Source organism: Hyperolius riggenbachi, chromosome 5 (genome assembly GCF_040937935.1).
Source record: "Hyperolius riggenbachi isolate aHypRig1 chromosome 5, aHypRig1.pri, whole genome shotgun sequence".
In the NCBI taxonomy this organism is placed as follows: domain Eukaryota; kingdom Metazoa; phylum Chordata; class Amphibia; order Anura; family Hyperoliidae; genus Hyperolius; species Hyperolius riggenbachi.
The window spans coordinates 448,901,565-448,919,172 of record NC_090650.1 but is presented as its reverse complement, the minus strand read 5'-3'; the positions used below and the strand labels follow the sequence as shown (position 1 = coordinate 448,919,172).

Below are 17,608 nucleotides of genomic sequence, written 5' to 3'. Positions count from 1 at the left end.
AGCCCGGGAACTAGCATTACTGTATACAGAGTGCAGCCCGGGAACTAGCATTACTGTATACAGAGTGCAGCCCGGGAACTAGCATTACTGTATACAGAGTGCAGCCCGGGAACTAGCATTACTGTATACAGAGTGCAGCCCGGGAACTAGCATTACTGTATACAGAGTGCAGCCCGGGAACTAGCATTACTGTATACAGAGTGCAGCCTGGGAACTAGCATTACTGTATACAGAGTGCAGCCCGGGAACTAGCATTACTGTATACAGAGTGCAGCCCGGGAACTAGCATTACTGTATACAGAGTGCAGCCTGGGAACTAGCATTACTGTATACAGAGTGCAGCCCGGGAACTAGCATTACTGTATACAGAGTGCAGCCCGGGAACTAGCATTACTGTATACAGAGTGCAGCCCGGGAACTAGCATTATTGTATACAGGGTGCAGCCCGGGAACTAGCATTACTGTATACAGAGGGTAGCCCGGGAACTAGCATTACTGTATACAGAGTGCAGCCCGGGAACTAGCATTACTGTATACAGAGGGCAGCCCGGGAACTAGCATACCCCCATCCACAGGTCACGCCTGTCACCGGTGGGTCAGATTTTTACAGGCTCATAACTTGTTACACACACACTTTATCCCCGTCTGCCATAAACGTGAGTGACATCCCGGCCCAGAGACACGCCACACACAGAACATACACCACACAACACGCAGGACATATGAAACATGAAAAACAAACGCCACTGCCAGAACATACGACACATGTAGCGGAGGCAGAACATACGACACATGTAGCGGAGGCAGAACATACGACACATGTAGCGGAGCCATAACATATGACACATGTAGCGGAGGCAGAACATACGACACATGTAGCGGAGGCAGAACATACCTCACATGTAGCGGAGCCAGAACATACGACATGTAGCAGAGGCAGAACATACAACACATGTAGCGGAGGCAGAACATATGACACATGTAGCGGAGGCAGAACATACGACACATGTAGCAGAGGCAGAACATACGACACGTGTAGCAGAGGCAGAAGTGAATATAGTGTACGCTGGCTGGCTCTGTCATTGGAGAGGGATGTAGCCAGTGTCTTCCGTGTTGTCCACTCCTCCTCCCCTGGACATTCATGGGTGCTCCACAGCTGGCCAGTGTTGGCAGTGTTTGGATGAGACCATCAGCCGACCTCTAGACTGGACCAGAGGCCTCACTCACATGCCAACAATTACTGCCACAAGAGGACAAATAATCCCTGAGGAAAATCTACGACTTTAAACATATTTCAACACCCAGATATTTGGTCTTCAAGTCAACAACAAAGCCAGATAAAGTTGATAAAGGAATATGGTGCACAATACTATTTTTGACTTTATTATGTAATTTGGATAAACATGAATGCTTGTGGTATAACCGTGCCCTGAAACAAGAAAACCTCTGAGGTCTTCAGAAAGGGTTATACGAGGGTCCACAGACCATCTACAAGTGACAAATACCTGATAGTGGGACTCAAGGAGTTCGTAGAAGCCTCAAAAGAAACCCATCAAGTTATCATGTGATCTAAAGGTAACCACCACCATACCACCCAGGGATGAGGCCACCACCAAACCACCCAGAGGTGAGGCCACCACCAAACCACCCAGAGGTGAGGCCACCACCAAACCACCCAGAGGTGAGGCCACCACCAAACCACCCAGAGGTGAGGCCACCACCATACCACCCAGGGATGAGGCCACCACCAAACCACCCAGAGGTGAGGCCACCACCATACAACCCAGAGGTGAGGCCACCACCAAACCACCCAGGGATGAGGCCACCACCAAACCACCCAGAGGTGAGGCCACCACCATACAACCCAGAGGTGAGGCCACCACCATACAACCCAGAGGTGAGGCCACCACCAAACCACCCAGAGGTGAGGCCACCACCAAACCACCCAGAGGTGAGGCCACCACCATACCACCCAGGGATGAGGCCACCACCAAACCACCCAGAGGTGAGGCCACCACCATACAACCCAGAGGTGAGGCCACCACCATACAACCCAGAGGTGAGGCCACCACCATACAACCCAGAGGTGAGGCCACCACCATACATCCCAGAGGTAAGGCCACCACCATACAAACCCAGAGGTGAGGCCACCACCATACATCCCAGAGGTGAGGCCACCACCAAACCACCCAGGGATGAGGCCACCACCAAACCACCCAGAGGTGAGGCCACGACCATACATCCCAGAGGTGAGGCCACCACCATACATCCCAGAGGTGAGGCCACCACCATACATCCCAGGAGGTGAGGCCACCACCATACATCCCAGGAGGTGAGGCCACCACCATACATCCCAGGAGGTGAGGCCACCACCATACCACCCAGAGGTGAGGCCACCACCATACATCCCAGAGGTGAGGCCACCCCCATACATCCCAGAGGTGAGGCCACCACCAAACCACCCAGAGGTGAGGCCACCACCATACATCCCAGAGGTGAGGCCACCACCATACATCCCAGGAGGTGAGGCCACCACCATACATCCCAGAGGTGAGGCCACCACCATACATCCCAGAGGTGAGGCCACCACCAAACCACCCAGAGGTGAGGCCACCACCATACATCCCAGAGGTGAGGCCACCACCATACATCCCAGGAGGTGAGGTCACCACCATACATCCCAGAGGTGAGGCCACCACCATACATCCCAGAGGTGAGGCCACCACCATACATCCCAGAGGTGAGGCCACCACCATACATCCCAGAGGTGAGGCCACCACCATACATCCCAGAGGTGAGGCCACCACCATACATCCCAGAGGTGAGGCCACCACCATACATCCCAGAGGTGAGGCCACCACCATACATCCCAGAGGTGAGGCCACCACCATATATCCCAGAGGTGAGGCCACCACCATACATCCCAGAGGTGAGGCCACCACCATACATCCCAGAGTTGAGGCCACCACCATACATCCCAGAGGTGAGGCCACCACCATACATCCCAGAGGTGAGGCCACCACCATACATCCCAGAGGTGAGGCCACCACCATACATCCCAGAGGTGAGGCCACCACCATACATCCCAGAGGTGAGGCCACCACCATACATCCCAGAGGTGAGGCCACCACCATACATCCCAGAGGTGAGGCCACCCCCATACATCCCAGAGGTGAGGCCACCACCAAACCACCCAGAGGTGAGGCCACCACCATACATCCCAGAGGTGAGGCCACCACCATACATCCCAGAGGTGAGGCCACCACCAAACCACCCAGAGGTGAGGCCACCACCATACAGCCCAGAGGCGAGGCCACCACCATACAGCCCAGAGGCGAGGCCACCACCATACAGCCCAGAGGCGAGGCCACCACCATACATCCCAGAGGTGAGGCCACCACCATACATCCCAGAGGTGAGGCCACCACCATACAACCCAGGAGGAGAGGCCACCACCATACATCCCAGAGGTGAGGCCACCACCATACAACCCAGAGGTGAGGCCACCACCATACATCCCAGAGGTGAGGCCACCACCATACATCCCAGAGGTGAGGCCACCACCATACATCCCAGGAGGTGAGGCCACCACCATACAACCCAGAGGTGAGGCCACCACCATACATCCCAGAGGTGAGGCCACCACCATACGTCCCAGAGGTGAGGCCACAGTGATAGAACATGGAGGTTATGCTTCCATATATGGCGATTACAGCTGGAGTTAGTGCAGTACTCTGATGTGACCCAGTTTATCAGCCTCGATGAATCACTGTCGTTACTATGAGTCGTTCCTCCCATCTTCCCAAAAATAACTCACAATATAATTCATAACGAGAGAACAGAGGAATATAAACGGAATCACCTAACAGAGCTGATATCTCTGCCTGGAGATGCCTCCTGTATGACACCACATGCAAGCCAGGTGCTCTATCAGCTTCAGGGGCCAATGTGACCCAACCACCCATCCGGACAGACACGTTACTGTACAATCCCCAACATTGTCATATGCCTGATGTCCTGCGCAATACCTCACACGTGCCTGATGTCCCGCGCGTGACCTCACACGTGCCTGATGTCCCGCGCGTGACCTCACACGTGCCTGATGCCCCGCGCGTGACCTCACACGTGCCTGATGCCCCGCGCGTGACCTCACACGTGCCTGATGCCCCGCGCGTGACTTCACACGTGCCTGATGTCCCGCGCGGGACCTCACACGTGCCGTGCCCTGCGCGGGACCTCACACGTGCCGTGCCCTGCGCGGGACCTCACACGTGCCGTGCCCTGCGCGGGACCTCACACGTGCCGTGCCCTGCGCGGGACCTCACACGTGCCGTGCCCTGCGCGTCACCTCACATGTCCTGTGTGTGATGTCATAATCCAATATGTCAGGCAGCGAATGGAGTCACTGCCATATGAGACAGGCTGTCAGGTTGGCCACATGGCTGCTGGTATGTACTCAATGCTGTCACTGTGTCATGGATGACAGTCACTCATCTCCTGTGCCTGGGGCACCGAAAGTATGGGGGGGGGGGCTGTCACTAAAAAGACAATACACCTCAGTGTAACCAGACAGGGAGGAACAGACAGTCGGGAGAGTGCAGTGAGGTGTCGGGATAAGACAGTCGGGAGAGCGCAGTGAGGTGTCGGGATGAGACAGTCGGGAGAGCGCAGTGAGGTGTCGGGATGAGACAGTCGGGAGAGCGCAGTGAGGTGTCGGGATGAGACAGTCGGGAGAGCGCAGTGAGGTGTCGGGATGAGACAGTCGGGAGAGCGCAGTGAGGTGTCGGGATGAGACAGTCGGGAGAGCGCAGTGAGGTGTCGGGATGAGACAGTCGGGAGAGCGCAGTGAGGTGTCGGGATGAGACAGTCGGGAGAGCGCAGTGAGGTGTCGGGATGAGACAGTCGGAAGAGCGCAGTGAGGTGTCGGGATGAGACAGTCGGGATAGTGCAGTGCGGTGTCGGGATGAGACAGTCGGGAGAGCGCAGTGAGGTGTCGGGATGAGACAGTCGGGAGAGTGCAGTGAGGTGTCGGGATGAGACAGTCGGGAGAGCGCAGTGAGGCAGTCAGGATGAGACAGTCAGGAGAGTGCAGTGCGGTGTCGGGATGAGACAGTCGGGAGAGCGCAGTGAGGTGTCGGGATGAGACAGTAGGGAGAGTGCAGTGCGGTGTCGGGATGAGACAGTCGGGAGAGTGCAGTGAGGTGTCGGGATGAGACAGTCGGGAGAGCGCAGTGAGGCAGTCAGGATGAGACAGTCAGGAGAGTGCAGTGCGGTGTCGGGATGAGACAGTCGGGAGAGTGCAGTGCGGTGTCGGGATGAGACAGTAGGGAGAGTGCAGTGCGGTGTCGGGATGAGACAGTCGGGAGAGTGCAGTGAGGTGTCGGGATGAGACAGTCGGGAGAGCGCAGTGCGGTGTCGGGATGAGACAGTCGGGAGAGCGCAGTGAGGTGTCGGGATGAGACAGTCGGGAGAGCGCAGTGAGGTGTCGGGATGAGACAGTCGGGAGAGCGCAGTGAGGTGTCGGGATGAGACAGTCGGGAGAGCGCAGTGCGGTGTCGGGATGAGGCAGTCGGGAGAGCGCAGTGCGGTGTCGGGATGAGACAGTCGGGAGAGCGCAGTGCGGTGTCAGGATGAGACAGTCGGGAGAGCGCAGTGCGGTGTCGGGATGAGACAGTCGGGAGAGCGCAGTGCGGTGTCGGGATGAGACAGTCGGGAGAGCGCAGTGAGGTGTCGGGATAAGACAGTCGGGAGAGCGCAGTGAGGCAGTCAGGATGAGACAGTCGGGAGAGCGCAGTGCGGTGTCGGGATGAGACAGTCGGGAGAGCGCAGTGCGGTGTCTGGATGAGACAGTCGGGAGAGCGCAGTGAGGTGTCTGGATGAGACAGTCGGGAGAGTGCAGTGAGGTGTCGGGGTGAGACAGTCGGGAGAGTGCAGTTAGGTGTCGGGATGAGACAGTCAGGAGAGCGCAGTGCGTTGTCGGGATGAGGCAGTCGGGAGAGTGCAGTGCGGTGTCGGGATGAGACAGTCGGGAGAGCGCAGTGAGGTGTCGGAATAAGACAGTCGGGAGAGCGCAGTGCGGTGTCAGGCAGTCAAGCAGTGAGGCAGTCAGGCAGAGGGGTGGGATAAGTCGGGCGCAGTGACCGGAGAGGTCAGTGAAGTGACAGCAGAGTGCTAGGAGAAGAGACAGCTCACACTGCAGGATATGCAGTAGATACAATGTTGCCAGTCACTTCCCCGGAGGTCTGAGCAGTCTGGGGGTCTCAGGAGGTCAGGCAGGGGTCTCTGCAGTGTGGAGGTCTCAGCAGGTGTCACAGTGCAGCAGATCTGGGGGTCTCTCACCTCTGCAGGTCTCTCTCCTGCTGCTCTGTCTCTTCCCGGCTCTCCTGACTGTCTCTCTGCAAACTCAGGAAGAAGTGAGAAGCTCCACCCCTAACTAAGAGACATTCCTGAGCCAGACCCAGCCCTCCCCACCCCCACCCTGTGCAGCTGTGTGCAACCTGCTAACCCTTCCCCCACTGTGTGCAGCCTGCTAACTCTACCTCACTGCACTCCATGTGTGCAACCTGCTAACCCTTCTCAACTGTGTGCAGCCTGCTAACTCCACCCCACTGCACTCCATGTGTGCAACCTGCTAACCCTTCCCCCACTGTGTTCAGCCTGCTAATCTAACCCACGGCACTCCATGTGTGCAACATGATAATCCTTCCCCCACGGCACTCCATGTGTGCAACCTAATAATCCTTCCCCCACTGCACTCCATTTGTGCAACCTGCTAAACCTTCCCCCACTATGTGCAACCTGCTAACTCTACCCCACTGCACTCCATATGTGCAACCTTATAATCCTTCCCCCACTGTGTGCAACCTGCTAACCCTTCCCCCACTGTGTGCAACCTGCTAACTCTACCCCACGGCACTCCTTGTGTGCAGCCTGCTAACTCTACCCCACTGCACTCCATGTGTGCAACTTGCTAACCCTTCCCCCACTGTGTGCAACCTGCTAACCCTTCCCCCACTGTGTGCAACCTGCTAACTCTACCCCACGGCACTCCATGTGCGCAACCTGCTAACCCTTCCCCCACTGAGTGCAGCCTGCTACCTCTACCCCACGGCACTCCATGTGCGCAACCTGCTGACCTTTCCCCCACTGTGTGCAGCCTGCTAACTCTACCCCATGGCACTCCATGTGCGCAACCTGATAATCCTTCCCCCACTGTGTGCAACCTGCTAACCCTAACCCCACTGAGTGCAGCCTGCTAACTCTACCCCACGGCACTCCATGTGCGCAACCTGTAAAGAGCCCCGGAGGAAACAGCCACCCTCACTGCTGCCACCTGATGTCTGTACAGCATAACTGCAGCCTCTGACTGGCTACCTGAATGCTGCCCTATCATGTACAGAGCCCTGGGGACACAGCCACCCTCACTGCTGCCACCTGGTGTCTGTACAGTGTAACTGCAGCCTCTGACTGGCTACCTGAATGCTGCCCTATCATGTACAGAGCCCTGGGGACACAGCCACCCTCACTGCTGCCACCTGTTGTCTGTACAGTGTAACTGCAGCCTCTGACTGGCTGCCTGAATACTGCTCTATCATGTACAGAGCCCTGGGGACACAGCTACCCTCACTGCTGCCACCTGGTGTCTGTAAAGTGTAACTGCAGCCTCTGACTGGCTGCCTGAATGCTACCTTATGGTATACAGAGCCCTGGGGACACAGCCACCCTCACTGCTGCCATCTGGTGTCTGTACAATGTAACTGCAGCCTCTGACTGGCTGCCTGAATGCTGCTCTATCATGTACAGAGCCCTGGGGACACAGCCACCCTCACTGCTGCCATCTGGTGTCTGTACAGTGTAACTGCAGCCTCTGACTGGCTGCCTGAATGCTGCTCTATCATGTACAGAGCTCTGGGAGACAAAGCCACCCTCACTGCTGCAACCTGATGTCTGTACAGTGTAACTGCAGCCTCTGACTGGCTGCCCGAATGCTACCCTATGGTATACAGAGCCCTGGGGACACAGCCACCCTCACTGCTGCCACCTGGTGTCTGTACAGTGTAACTGCAGCCTCTGACTGGCTACCTGAATGCTGCCCTATGGTGTACAGAGCCCTGGGGACACAGCCACCCTCACTGCTGCCACCTGGTGTCTGTAAAGTGTAACTGCAGCCCCTTACTGGCTGCCTGAATGCTACCCTATGGTATACAGAGCCCTGGGGACACAGCCACCCTCACTGCTGCCACCTGGTGTCTGTAAAGTGTAACTGCAGCCCCTTACTGGCTGCCTGAATGCTACCCTATGGTATACAGAGCCCTGGGGACACAGCCACCCTCACTGCTGCCACCTGCTGTCTGTACAGTGTAACTGCAGCCTCTGACTGGCTACCTGAATGCTGCCCTATGGTGTACAGAGCCCTGGGGACACAGCCACCCTCACTGCTGCCACCTGGTGTCTGTAAAGTGTAACTGCAGCCCCTTACTGGCTGCCTGAATGCTGCCCTATGGTATACAGAGCCCTGGGGACACAGCCACCCTCACTGCTGCCACCAGGTGTCTGTAAAGTGTAACTGCAGCCCCTTACTGGCTGCCTGAATGCTGCTCTATCATGTACAGAGCCCTGGGGACACAGCCACCCTCACTGCTGCCACCTGGTGTCTGTAAAGTGTAACTGCAGCCCCTTACTGGCTGCCTGAATGCTGCCCTATAGTGTACAGAGCCCTGGGGACACAGCCACCCTCACTGCTGCCACCTGGTGTCTGTACAGTGTAACTGCAGCCTCTGACTGGCTGCCTGAATGCTACCCTATGGTATACAGAGCCCTGGGGACACAGCCACCCTCACTGCTGCCACCTGGTGTCTGTAAAGTGTAACTGCAGCCCCTTACTGGCTGCCTGAATGCTGCCCTATAGTGTACAGAGCCCTGGGGACACAGCCACCCTCACTGCTGCCACCTGGTGTCTGTACAGTGTAACTGCAGCCTCTGACTGGCTACCTGAATGCTACCCTATGGTATACAGAGCTCTGGGAGACAAAGCCACCCTCACTGCTGCAACCTGATGTCTGTACAGTGTAACTGCAGCCTCTGACTGGCTGCCTGAATGCTACCCTATGGTATACAGAGCCCTGGGGACACAGCCACCCTCACTGCTGCCACCTGGTGTCTGTACAGTGTAACTGCAGCCTCTGACTGGCTACCTGAATGCTGCCCTATGGTGTACAGAGCCCTGGGGACACAGCCACCCTCACTGCTGCCACCTGGTGTCTGTAAAGTGTAACTGCAGCCCCTTACTGGCTGCCTGAATGCTACCCTATGGTATACAGAGCCCTGGGGACACAGCCACCCTCACTGCTGCCACCTGGTGTCTGTAAAGTGTAACTGCAGCCCCTTACTGGCTGCCTGAATGCTACCCTATGGTATACAGAGCCCTGGGGACACAGCCACCCTCACTGCTGCCACCTAGTGTCTGTACAGTGTAACTGCAGCCTCTGACTGGCTACCTGAATGCTGCCCTATGGTGTACAGAGCCCTGGGGACACAGCCACCCTCACTGCTGCCACCTGGTGTCTGTAAAGTTTAACTGCAGCCCCTTACTGGCTGCCTGAATGCTGCCCTATGGTATACAGAGCCCTGGGGACACAGCCACCCTCACTGCTGCCACCTGGTGTCTGTAAAGTGTAACTGCAGCCCCTTACTGGCTGCCTGAATGCTGCTCTATCATGTACAGAGCCCTGGGGACACAGCCACCCTCACTGCTGCCACCTGGTGTCTGTAAAGTGTAACTGCAGCCCCTTACTGGCTGCCTGAATGCTGCCCTATAGTGTACAGAGCCCTGGGGACACAGCCACCCTCACTGCTGCCACCTGGTGTCTGTACAATGTATCTGCATCCTCTGACTGGCTACCTGAATGCTGCCCTATCATGTACAGAGCCCTGGGGACACAGCTACCCTCACTGCTGCCTCCTGGTGTCTGTACACTGTATCTGCAGCCTCTGACTGGCTGCCTGGATGCTGCTCTATCATGTACAGAGCCCTGGGGGACACAGCCACCCTCACTGCTGCCTCCTGGTGTCTGTACAGTGTAACTGCAGCCTCTGACTGGCTGCAGGGGCGGACTGGCCCGGGAGGACGGGAGGCAATTGCCCCCCGGGCCGCCTCCTGTACTTTGCATCAGGGCCGATACTTGCAGTGTTGGCAAGTTCGCTGTCTGGTGAATTGGTCCCGCAGCTACAGCAGCACTTTACAGATGCTGCTAGGCAACAGAGGTCCTGCCCCCTGCCAGCAGAAACAGCCAGCCAGTGAGGAGAGAGCGGCTCAAGCGCGTCATTTGAAGTGGCCGAGGCTGCCGGAGGATTCCAGTCCTTGTGAAAGATGAAAACTTTCTTTCTCATTCCCAGCCTACTGCTTGAAGCTGGAAAGGACTCTGACCACGGCAGACATCAGGTGCAGACCAGACACTGTCCTTTGTAAGCGGACACCTCCTCTGTCTCCTCTCCATTTGTTTATTGTTCTTTGCACAGGCCAGCTCTGCTCACACTAGCCCCACATCTTCCTGTCTCCTATATACCTGTAACCCTTTCACTGCTGCGTGCTGGTGATATAGCTTTTTGCAGCACTGGTAATTTGTATCATGCATATTTATGTATTGTTGTACTTTGGCTGCACACTAAATAAAGTGCTTAGCGCTATTGAGGATGTACAATACATCAAAGGACTTCCAAGGCAAAATATATAATCTATTTTTTACTCACCTGGGGCTTCTTCCAGCCCTGAGCAGCCATCTCAGTCCCTTACCACAGCCCTGGTCCTTTGCGTTGTCCCTGCTGGCCTTCCACTGGAGTGGTCAGTTCTTCTGCACCTGCCTGTGCATCCACGTCATCTGGCGCATACTGCGCTTGCACATTAGTTGTGCACAAGTGCAGTATATGCCAGATAATGTTGACGCACAAGAGCAGCAGACCCGACCCCGCTGGTGGAAGGCCAGCAGGGACAACGCAAAGGACCAGGGCTGTGGGGAGGGACTGAGACAGCTGCTAAGGGCTGGAAGAAGCCCCAGGTGAGTAAAAAATAGTCTTTTTTACTTTACGTCAGAAGTTCTTTAAAGGAGACCTTAGAGTGTACCTGTGTTGTTAACTGGCGTATTTATGCTTACCTGGGCCAGCCCCATGACGTGCTCCCTTGCTGTCCTCTCCAGTTGCTTTTTTGTTATCTAATATTACATAACCCCTTCCCCCCCCAGTACTTTGGCCAGTCATGTGCTTCTGCACATGCCCTGTCACGCATGCACCAACGCTGTGCCCCCATGCCCGGGAGTGCTCTGTGCCTGCACAGTATTACTCCCAGCTGCGAACAGAAGGGGGGGGGGGGGCGCGCTTTTACACTTAATGCATTGGTATGCGTTAGTATGCGTTGGTACACAGTTTTTCCACAGCAGTGCATTGTGAAAAAGGTTTCAGTTAAAACGCGTTAAGTGGTAACTGTGCCATAGGAAAATATTGGCATTACTTTGAAAATCCGTTTTCTTTCAGTTATAATTGAGAGCAACTGATTAGGTTGAAAAGGAGACTTAAAGAGACGAAAAATTTAACTTCATTGCAATCAGTAGCTGATACCCCCTTTCCCATGAGAAATCTATTCCTTTTCACAAACGGGGCTCTGTATGGCTGATACTGTGGAGATACCCTTCCCACAGGAAACTGTGAGGACCATAGTCCTGGCAGTTCTGTGAACATTGTTGCGTTGTGGGAAACAGCTGTTTGCAACTGCCAAAAAAAAAGCAAGCAGCAGCTATTTCCACTGACATCACCTACCAGCAGTAAAAATGTCATCAGGTAATAAATGTCAGAATGTAAATCAGGGAGAGGAAAGATTTTACAATGGGCAAACACTGACTAAATCATTTATACACAATTATTGTAAAAACAAAGCACTTTTATTACATTAGTTTCACTGGAGTTATTCTTTCAGAGATCCAGCGGCAAATGTCTCTGCTCTCCTCACGCTCGGAGTAACCATGGAGACTTTCCTGCGACTTAGCGTTCAGGTACCATGGTTACTCCCAGTGCGGCCGACTCCATGATCCACCCGCTCATCTCTCTCTTACTGCTACCTCCTACTGTCGGCTTTTATTGATCACATCATTACGTAACACTGGGATTAGGAGGAAGCAGGGAGAGAGAGAGATAAGAACGCTTATCATGGAGGGGCCCAGGAGTAGGTGAGTTGACTGCTGCTGCTCCCGCTGCAGGTAGTGGGTGATCTAAGGAGCCATAGTGGGGGAACACAGGAGCCACGGGAGGGTGGGGCACAGGGGGGAACAAAAGTGATACGAGGACAAAAGAGATACAGGGAGAACAGGTGACACAGCAGGACATAGATGCAGAAGGGGAACAGGTGACACAGGGGCATGAGGTGACACAGAGGGGCACAAAAGAGACACAGAGGTAACACGGGGACAAAAAAGTCACAGGGGTAATAGGTGACTTAGAGGGGGACAGAAATGACTGTGTTCTGACTTAAGAAAGGATTCAGTTTAAGAACGAACCTACATTCCATATCTCCTTTATTAACCGGGGACTACCTGTATTTCACTAGCTTCTTTATTAGGCATGTCTTGCTAGTATATGAATATGATCTGTTTCTGCCATCAGAACTGCCTGAATATTTTATGGCATTCCTCAGAGATTTTTGGTCCATACTGACATGAAAATGCCATGCAGTTGGCCCCACCCACATCACGCCATGGTCACGCCCATTTTGTCATTTGCCTCACTGCCGTAGTAGCGCCCCCCCCCCCCCTCGGGCCTCTGGGTTGTGTTTTCCCCCCAGGCCAAAAGGTCCCAGTCCTCCCCTGACTGGCTGCCTGAATGCTGCTCTATCATGTACAGAGCCCTGGGGACACAGCCACCCTCACTGCTGCCATCTGGTGTCTGTACAGTGTAACTGCAGCCTCTGACTGGCTGCCTGAATACTGCTCTATCATGTACAGAGCCCTGGGGACACAGCCACCCTCACTGCTGCCACCTGGTGTCTGTACAGTGTAACTGCAGCCTCTGACTGGCTGCCTGAATGCTGCTCAATCATGTACAGAGCCGTGGGGGACACAGCCACCCTCACTGCTGCCACCTGGTGTCTGTACAGTGTAACTGCAGCCTCTGACTGGCTGCCTGAATACTGTTCTATCATGTACAGAGCCCTGGGGACACAGCCACCCTCACTGCTGCCACCTGGTGTCTGTAAAGTGTAACTGCAGCCTCTGACTGGCTGCCTGAATGCTGCTCTATCATGTACAGAGCCCTGGGGACACAGCCACCCTGACTGCTGCCTGTATAATGTAGCTGCAGCCTCTGACTGGCTACATGAATGCTGCTCTATGGTGTACAGAGCCCTGGGGGCACAGCAACCCTCACTGCTGCCACCTGGTGTCTGTACAGTGTAACTGCATCCTCTGACTGGCTGCCTGAATGCTGCTCTATCATGTACAGAGCCGTGGGGGACACAGCCACCCTCACTGCTGCCACCTGGTGTCTGTACAATGTAACTGCAGCCTCTGACTGGCTGCCTGAATGCTGCTCTATCATGTACAGAGCCCTGGGGACACAGCCACCCTCACTGCTGCCACCTGTTGTCTGTAAAGTGTAACTGCAGCCTCTGACTGGCTGCCTGAATGCTGCTCTATCATGTACAGAGCCCTGGGGACACAGCCACCCTGACTGCTGCCTGTATAATGTAGCTGCAGCCTCTGACTGGCTACATGAATGCTGCTCTATGGTGTACAGAGCCCTGGGGGCACAGCAACCCTCACTGCTGCCACCTGGTGTCTGTACAGTGTAACTGCATCCTCTGACTGGCTGCCTGAATGCTGCTCTATCATGTACAGAGCCGTGGGGGACACAGCCACCCTCACTGCTGCCACCTGGTGTCTGTACAATGTAACTGCAGCCTCTGACTGGCTGCCTGAATGCTGCTCTATCATGTACAGAGCCCTGGGGACACAGCCACCCTCACTGCTGCCACCTGTTGTCTGTACAATGTAACTGCAGCCCCTTACTGGCTGCCTGAATGCTGCTCTATGGTGTACAAAGCCCTGGGGACACAGCTACCATCACTGCTGCCACCTGGTGTCTGTATAATGTATCTGCAGCCTCTGACTGGCTACATGAATGCTGCTCTATCATGTGCAGAGCCCTGGGGACACAGCCACCCTCACTGCTGCCACCCGGTGTCTGTATAATGTAGCTGCAGCCTCTGACTGGCTTCATGAATGCTGCTCTATGGTGTACAGAGCCCTGGGGACACAGCCACCCTCACTGCTGCCACCTGGTCACTGGCATAACAATAGGGCCTGCAGCCCCTGCTCCCGTGGGGGGACCCGGGCCCCCCCCCGCCTGGGGCCCATCCCACCCCCTCTCCCTCACCTCGGGGCTCTCCCCTCTGCGCTCCCCTCCAGCTTGTGTGTCCGTGGGCAGCGGCGGGCAGGAAACAGATACATACCTTCCGTGTGCTCCACCAGCCTGCGTTCCTTTCGCTACCCTCTGACGCGACTTCCGGTATAACAGGAAGTCGCGTCAGAGGGTAGCGAGAGGAACACACTGGCTGAAGCGCACGGAAGGTATGTATCTGTTTCCTGCCCGCCGCTGCCCACGGACACACAAGCTGGAGGGGAGCGCAGAGGGGAGAGCCCCGAGGTGAGGAAGAGGGGGGGGGGGGAATTCCCCTCTCCCCGCCTGTGGCCAAGGCTTTCCCCTCATGCTGCCACCCCTCCAGCCCCCACAAAATGGCCCTGGGGGGCCCGCTCTGAATATCTGCAGGGGGGCCCGGTGGGGCCTAGTTACGCCCCTGCACCTGGTGTCTGTACAATGTAACTGCAGCCTCTGACTGGCTGCCTGAATGCTGCTCTTTCCATATGTCTCCATGGCAGCACGATCGGGTTAAGTCCCGCCCACTTCACCCCATAGGACCATCCTTGTATAAATTAAGCTCCCAAGCTCGCCCCCCTAGTCTTTTTTTCGTCCTCACCTCACCCCAGGGACCGGTGCACTATTATGTTCGAAGAGGATCCTAAATTGCTTCCTGCCGTCTCCACACAGGTTCAGCCTCTCCTGTGTGATGCTATAGCAACTAAATGACGCTCTTTGGGGAAGATCCACTGCTGGCCGTGGAATAAGGTGGGCGTTTTCTAGCTGAAACAATGTTTCATGTGGCCAGTACCTTTCCTGTGCAGCAGCTGCTAAATGCAGCTATCGGCGAGCTCCAGTCTGCCTTTCTTCTTACTTTCTTTCGCTTCCCTTCCATATGTAATGGCGCCGGACGCCGTCGTGCGTTCCACCAGCGCTCTGGCTTGGTATCTCTTCCGGAAGCGTCTCTTCCGGTTTGTCACTTCCGCCTAGCGTTCGGAGGCGCAGATTGGTTCCTCCGCGCTGTAGGAAGCTCGCTTTGCCTCTACCCCGCCCCCTCTTTCCGATTGGCTCTCGGAATAGGGGAGGGCTATTTAAAGCGTGGTGAGCGAGCAAACAGTGGCTACGAGCTGACAGATCAGCGGCACGGTCGGTGCTGCTGCAGGTTGGGAGCCCATTCATATTGGTCTCAAAGGTTGGTGCTTCTCTTTCCCCTCAAATATATATATTACAACGGTTGGGGGGCGCAGTATACCTACTTATTCTTATCTATATATCTTTACAGCGGTTGCTGTATATATGGAGCAGGAAGAGCCGAATGATGACCAGGGTCAGGATGTTAGGTAGGAAGCAATACGCTAAGGTAGGCTTTTTCTTTTTTTCCTTCTAGCAAAAGAGTGCTGGCTGACAGACTGTTTTATGTCTTGCAGCCCTCTGGACAATCAAAGCGGAGAAGAAGATCGGCCAAGTCGTCCTCAAGCTAATAAAGAGAATGCAGATCGACAAACTCCCAAAAGATCGTCTAAAAGACGTTCACCTTCTGAGAGGAGATCCCGTTCTCGATCAAGATCTCGTTCAAGGAGACGATCACGATCTAAGAGACGTAACAGATCTAAATCACCGAGAAGACATCGTTCAACCTCATATCACTCTTCAAGAAGGAGATGCTGGGCCTGTAATAAATACGCAATACCAGGCAAACGTGTATGCAATGATTGCTTCCATGATATGGCGAGAGAATCTGATCGATCATTGGACGTTTCTTCTATGATTAAACAAGCAGTACAAGAGACAATGAACGAATATATATCATCCTTACCCTCACACTCAGCGGATCAACATAGGGACAATGACCCTCAACCCGGCCCATCAGGACTTGATGATTCGGAGATAGATCAGCCCGGGGGTTTTGACTTTGCCCTTGTACAGCCATACGTATCAGCAGTAAGAGAAGCCATGGAATGGCAGGAAGAACAAGTGCCAGAAGGATCCGCGGGCCAGAAAGAATATTATACACATTTAAAGAAAACGTCAAAAAATTTTCCATTAATTAATCAAATTAAGGAGGTGATGATGGACGAGTGGAGAAAAATAGACAAGAAGCCAGCCCTGACTAATAGGTTTAACAAGCTATACCCACTGGGAGAAGATATTATGGGATGCCTGAACAATCCTCCTAAAGTAGACGCTTCAGTGATCGGTCTGGCGCGACATATTACATTACCTAGAGAAGATGCAATCTCCTTTAAAGAACCACTCGACAAAAAGATGGATGCTGAACTTAAAAGATCTTACACAGCCTCGGGATCGGCATGTAAGCCGGCCATTGCGCTCACCTCAGTTGCAGAAGCTATGAAGGCATGGATCAATAATATTGAAGAAGCTTTACAGTCCGGAGCCGAGAAAGAGGATATCATCGCCGCATTAGATGATTTAAAGCTAACTTCGGACTTTGTAGGTGAAGCGGCGGTGGATATATTACGCTGCTCGGCACGTTCCATGCTTCACACGGTCATCTCTAAAAGGGCACTATGGCTAAAGGGGTGGTCTGCGGATCAGGTCTCGAAGCAAGATTGGTGTAAAATACCCTACGACGGCAAAAACTTGTTCGGCCAAGAAATGGACGACGCAATCTGCCGAGTGACGGGAGGTAAATCAGGGATGATCCCTCAGGACCGAAAGAACAGACGACCACCTTATACTCCGAGACCAAACTTCAACCAGAATAGATACAGATCTTCCACATCTTATAAACCAGGCCGCGAATTCAGGCGCAATTGGCAAAGCTCTCATTCCTCACTACAGAGAATCACGAGACAGAAGAGATCGAATCCAGCCCCCTCTCAACAGAAGCCCTTTTGATGGTCAGCCCACCCAGACAGGACCGGTGGGCGGAAGACTTCAGTCTTTCAAGAATGTCTGGGCGGAGAACATCAGCGACCCATGGGTTGTCCAGACAGTATCTCTAGGACATCGATGGAAATTTACCAAAAGGCCAGAAAAGATCTTCAGACCAACAAAGATCCCATCATCTATGGAAAAGAGGAAGGTTCTTCTTCATTACATAGAGGATCTACTACAGAAAGGAGCGGTGGTGGAAGTTCCCAGTCAAGAGAGAGGGACGGGAGTATACTCCCCGTTATTCTTTGTTACGAAAAAATCAGGCGAACTACGGCCCGTGATGGACCTGAGGGAGTTGAACTCACACATTGCT

General features: G+C 54.5%; 2 protein-coding genes across 3 annotated transcripts in view; one reads left to right on the top strand and one right to left on the bottom strand.

Moving 5' to 3' along the window:
- FAM83H (family with sequence similarity 83 member H) overlaps positions 1-6,416 on the bottom strand; it is a 197,761-nt gene extending 191,345 nt beyond the window's left edge. For both annotated transcript variants that reach the window (XM_068238220.1, XM_068238222.1), the window contains exon 1: positions 6,340-6,416. The gene's annotated coding sequence lies outside the window, so the exon portion shown is untranslated. The remainder of the gene's footprint in view (positions 1-6,339) is intronic.
- On the top strand, positions 1,601-16,165 carry LOC137519503 (uncharacterized). The gene is made up of 3 exons (XM_068238459.1): positions 1,601-2,276; positions 2,685-3,551; positions 15,825-16,165. The coding sequence occupies exons 1-3, from the start codon at positions 1,601-1,603 to the stop codon at positions 16,163-16,165; spliced, it is 1,884 nt and encodes a 627-aa protein (XP_068094560.1).
- Positions 16,166-17,608: the final 1,443 nt, after the last annotated feature.